The 5,000-nt window shown below is 29.6% G+C and overlaps 2 protein-coding genes across 2 annotated transcripts in view; one reads left to right on the top strand and one right to left on the bottom strand.

Annotated features, from left to right (window-relative positions):
• Nucleotides 1-855, top strand: part of LOC111678389 (actin-related protein 2/3 complex subunit 3) — a 1,110-nt gene extending 255 nt beyond the window's left edge. The window contains exons 2-4 of the mRNA XM_023439734.2: nucleotides 55-231; nucleotides 289-484; nucleotides 546-855. Coding sequence (XP_023295502.1) covers nucleotides 55-231; nucleotides 289-484; nucleotides 546-703 — 531 coding nt within the window. The 3' untranslated portion in view covers nucleotides 704-855. The remainder of the gene's footprint in view (nucleotides 1-54; nucleotides 232-288; nucleotides 485-545) is intronic.
• Nucleotides 856-861: 6 nt separating this feature from the next.
• LOC111678388 (NADH dehydrogenase (ubiquinone) 23 kDa subunit) lies at nucleotides 862-2,221 on the bottom strand. Its single transcript, XM_023439733.2, has 3 exons — nucleotides 2,052-2,221; nucleotides 1,169-1,617; nucleotides 862-1,103 (listed from the first exon to the last, which is right to left on the bottom strand). Exons 1-3 carry the CDS (start codon nucleotides 2,089-2,091, stop codon nucleotides 942-944), a joined length of 651 nt encoding a protein of 216 aa, XP_023295501.1. The 5' UTR covers nucleotides 2,092-2,221; the 3' UTR covers nucleotides 862-941.
• Between the last annotated feature and the right edge of the window lie 2,779 nt (nucleotides 2,222-5,000).

Here is a 5,000-nt window from a genome sequence, read left to right as displayed (position 1 = left end):
AGGCTTCCAAAACATGAAACATCCTCTAAATACTTATTTATGCACTTTATCCAGGCTTATCATTCCACCATTAAAGAGTTTCCCTCTATGGTTGGTAATATGGCTATATTACCCTTGAGAACTCAGTACCGAGGACCAGCTCCAGCACAAATGAGTAATGATAACGATATCATTGATGAGTCACTGTACTACTTTAAAGCAAATGTATTCTTTCGCACCTATGAGATAAAGGTATAAACAACATTAATAAAAAAGACAAATTTTATTATTAAAAATTATACTTTTCAGTCGGAAGTTGATCGTACTTTAATATATATCACTTTATATATAACGGAATGTTTAAAGAAACTGCAACGCTGTTCCAATAAGAATCAGGGCCAACAAGAAATGTATAGTTTGGCCATATCCAAATTTGATTTGCCAGGAGAGGCTGGTTTTCCCTTAAATGCTGTATATGCTAAGCCACAAACGGCACAGGATTCAGGTAATTATAGAATTTATTATTTCAGTAATAATTTATTAATAACTTCATTAATATATTACAGAATTAATGAGACAGTATTTATTGCAATTGCGCCATGAAACTGGCAATCGTGTTTTGGAAAAGGTATTCAATACTGAAGATGGCAAGCCTAACAAATGGTGGATCTGTTTTGCCAAAAAGAAGTTCATGGAAAAATCACTATCTGGCCCAGGCCAATAAAACCCTTAACATATAAGGCTTGTTATAAGATAAAGACTTCCATTCAAAAAAAGGGCATTATATAGCTACTACAACAAATTTCTTACTTTTTTAATTAAAAAAAATTGTTTGTTTTAGTATTTCAACTAAATATTTAATGAAATTAACACATATTCATACACAGTTTTTATATTTATTTTAAGCTATATCTTTAACATCCTTAAAGGAAACACTTGATCTTTTTTCTCTATGGGAAAACCTAACGATACAAATGATCGGCTTGTAAATTGGAGGCAATCTCAGATTCCCATTTATCACCATTGCTTAAGAGTTTTTCCTTATTATACAATAATTCTTCATGAGTTTCAGTGGAAAATTCAAAATTGGGACCCTCCACAATAGCATCAACAGGACAAGCTTCCTAAAATAACAAACAAAAAAATGCAATTAATTATTGTTCTCAATATAAAAAAACAAAACACCCACCTGACAGAAACCACAGTAGATGCACTTAGTCATATCAATATCATAACGTGTGGTTCTTCTGCTGCCATCAGCACGTTCCTCAGCCTCAATTGTAATAGCCTGAGCGGGACAAATGGCTTCGCATAATTTGCAGGCAATACAACGTTCCTCACCACTGGGATAACGACGCAAAGCATGTTCACCACGGAATCTAGGCGACAAAGGTCCCTTTTCGAAAGGATAATTGATAGTGGCTGGCTCCTTGAAAATGTGAGCCAATGTAACACCAAAACCACGCATCAATTCACTGAGGAAAATGGTAGAGGCTGCTCTGTCAGTGACATCCTTCAAATCCATGCTTTCCTCTTTGTTGTTGACATATTTATAACCAGCTGGAACATGGACAATGTCTTTGGCTTCCTGAGGATTGCTGCTCATTAGACGTGAGCTGGCAGCAAACATGCGTTGGCCTAGAAAACAAAAATTGTATATTAATAAATGGCGCTTTAATGTCTTTTTGCACTTGTCAAAGAATTATTTATTAAGAATTCTACTGTAATCAATTAACCACTATTTATCACTACTGGTCATTTCATACAACAAAACTCTTCATTTAACATCACTGTCTCTGCGCCGGGGTAATGGTTTTCATCAGTGAAATAACAGATTCATAATAAAATGAAGCTTAAATCTTTACTTCTGTAAGATTCTTTTATCCTGGATCACGTTATACATATTAACGAAAACATTTAAACACAAATTGCACTTAAATTCTTGGTCAAAATTGAATATTTTTGCACTTTTTTGATGACATAAGTGACCATAACCTCAATTTACGGAAAACACAAATTTCTATTATATTCCAAAGGAATATTTGTCGTTTTATTTTTATAAAATCAATTACCATTGCGTGAAGCCGTGAATAGTCTCATAGACAAAGACATGGTTCCTTGGTTAAACGCCGAAAATCCTTTATGAATGAAATTTACTTAATTTACAAACAAAAAAATTTGTATTTTTTTGTTTTTGACAAGAACTAAAAAAATCAATGCGAATGTCTAAAGATGTATAGAAAAAAAACAACAAACATATGTTTTCTTTCTATGGATATGGCAACACTAATATATTTGTTCCTGTTTGTTTTGATCGTAAAATTCGTTGGTGTTTTTTCAACGGTTATGATTACAATTAGGGCGACTACGGCAATTGATTTATCGCGTACAACGCGATCTTTCATCTTTAGATGCAGGAATCTAGTAGGCATCATTTATTTTTCATCTGTTGTTTAATCTTATATTCTTTACTTTATATTAATAAATGCTTAATAAAGGATTTTATATGAAAAATGTAGGTTATCACAGGTAAACGATTTCAGCTTCGCTTGGGTCCAGGTTGATCCTTTTGTAAAAAAAATATAAGTACATTTAATTAAACTATTAATAGGTTGTTGTAACGGGTTGGCTCCGGTTGATATAGCTCTTACTGAGTTGACAATCTTTGGCCGATTGAGAATCGGGTCGTTCCGGTGCGTAGGTCCAATTGTCGTGGGAACGAATAATGGGATAAAACAACTCGGCAAATGAAAAGTTTCCAATTGGAGTAACTGCCACATAATAATTACTTGCTAGAACATTAAAAACGCTTAAATTAAATAAATGTTCATGAAGTTAGCATTTTAAAAATATGGTCACTCCTTTTCAAAGGCCAGCTGTTTACTTTTATCACAACCCGTTGGTTAGAATGAGACGGCTACTATTAATATACCATATGTCTCTTAAAGTTGCCAGATGCCGAAATATATAACAAAATATTAATATTGTATTATGTTTTTATTATAATTCAATTAATTTTTTTATTAATCCTTGTCCTTGATTAATTTCCTTGTTTAAAAGAAAAAAACCAAATTTTCACCGTTAAAAATTGTTTTATTTTTTACAAAGCATTCGTAATCTTATAAGATTAATAACAAAAGTATCAGGTATGGAAAAGTGCTATTTAAAATGCTAATGAATTGTAATTAAATTTGGACAGTTTTATTCAAGTGAATCTTGAAACATGAAATAAATAATCTAAAAAAAATATTTAAATGAAAAAGTATATTAAAACCAAAAGCTTAACAATTAATTTGTCTTTTTGCTATTAACAACTTGCTTAAAAAAGTACTAAATAAGTCAAACAGCTATAAAAGTACTTAAAGAAAATAATTTGCTATGGTATTGAACTTTCCATTCCTGCTAAAAAGACATTTTAGGTGAGGTTCATATAATTCACTGTGGTATTTAGAAAAAATCCCAATTTTAACTTGCAACTACGAAATAAATTAAAAATTTATACAAAATATCATTAATTAAGTATTAAGTGACAATAATTGTGGTTTAGTGTTAAAAAAGAAAAGCAATTAATAAAAGAAAAATGCCACCAAAAGAACGTAATATTGCTATGATGGGCTACAGAAGTGTGGGTAAGTTGGTTGATTGGTTCTTTTTTTCATTCCTTTTCTTTTTAATGCTCTTTTGTGTCGTTTTTTTATATTTTTTAATTATTTTTTTTCTTTATACCTACTTTTGCGTTTTATTTATTTATTATTATGTTGCTGTATTAATTGTTGTTGTTTTAAATGGAAAAATTTTAATGTAATATTTACGTTTTTTGTTTATTATTTCTTATTTTTTTTTTACAGGCAAATCATCTTTGAGTATACAATTTGTTGAGGGACAATTTGTGGATTCCTATGATCCAACAATAGAAAATAGTAAGTATGTTTGTAATTGTATTTTACTTGAAATTTAGAGGGGTTTTTGTAGGAAGTGAAACAACCTTTTAATTTTCTAAAAAAAAAAGAAAGACAAAACATTTTTTACTTTTATATTTTATATTTTTTATTACAAAACTGCGTAATTTTTGTATATTATTCATCATAAGGTGTAATTTATATTCGAGTCCAGTTTAACCTACTTTCTTTTGCCATTTTTTAAATACTCGTTTCATGTTTTATGTCAAGGTTAATGTTTATTTCATATAGACAGTCAGTCAGATAGATAGATAGATATCTTCTGGAGGGAAGAGGGCATCATATGATTGTGTCTATAGCTAAAACATTTTATCAGTTTTTAATAAAATTATACCTAATGGAAATAGAATATCAACATATTTTAACTGTAGTTTTAAAATGAAGGAATATAGACCAATCTGGTTGTATATAGTTTGTCAAAATCTCCTTTTTTTTAAAAAACTGGTTTTGAGGAACCAATTTAAAGAGAGGTGAATTTTTGTTGGACCTACAACAACTACAATTTTTAAGCAAAAATTCTAGAAATTGCTCGATTTTTAATGATTTATGTTTGAAATAAATTTTAAGAAATAGTTCAAGAATATTATCATGTACATAGGTATGTAGCTACATAGGTATTTTGGGTGAATCATTGGCAGAATACGAAATACAATTATCCATTTTCTACGTGTTTATGCGTTCTTTATAATGTTGTGTAAAAACGAAAATTCTTGCTTATTATATGAAATTTTCTACATAATATTTATTTTTGCAAAAAAATAAATACATAAAAAATTTCAGTACAGACTGTTCATTAAACTCCCCTAGGCCATTGCCCATGTAATGTTTTATACAATATTCAAATTAGAACTATTGCATACAGAAAGGAAAATAAGGGGTCAAAGTTTAAATCGCTTTTGGTTATTGTCTCTCTGAAATTTATAAATTGTTACGAAAATTTTTTATAAAAAGAAAAATCTATCTATCTATCTATCTATCCATCTATCTATCTATCTATCTATCTATCTATCTATCTATCTATCTATCTATCTATCTATCTATCTATCTATCTATCTATCTATC

Source organism: Lucilia cuprina, chromosome 4 (assembly GCF_022045245.1).
Source record: "Lucilia cuprina isolate Lc7/37 chromosome 4, ASM2204524v1, whole genome shotgun sequence".
NCBI lineage: Eukaryota > Metazoa > Arthropoda > Insecta > Diptera > Calliphoridae > Lucilia > Lucilia cuprina.
The sequence above is the reverse complement of the archived record's forward strand: the minus strand, read 5'-3'. Positions and strand labels throughout refer to the sequence as shown.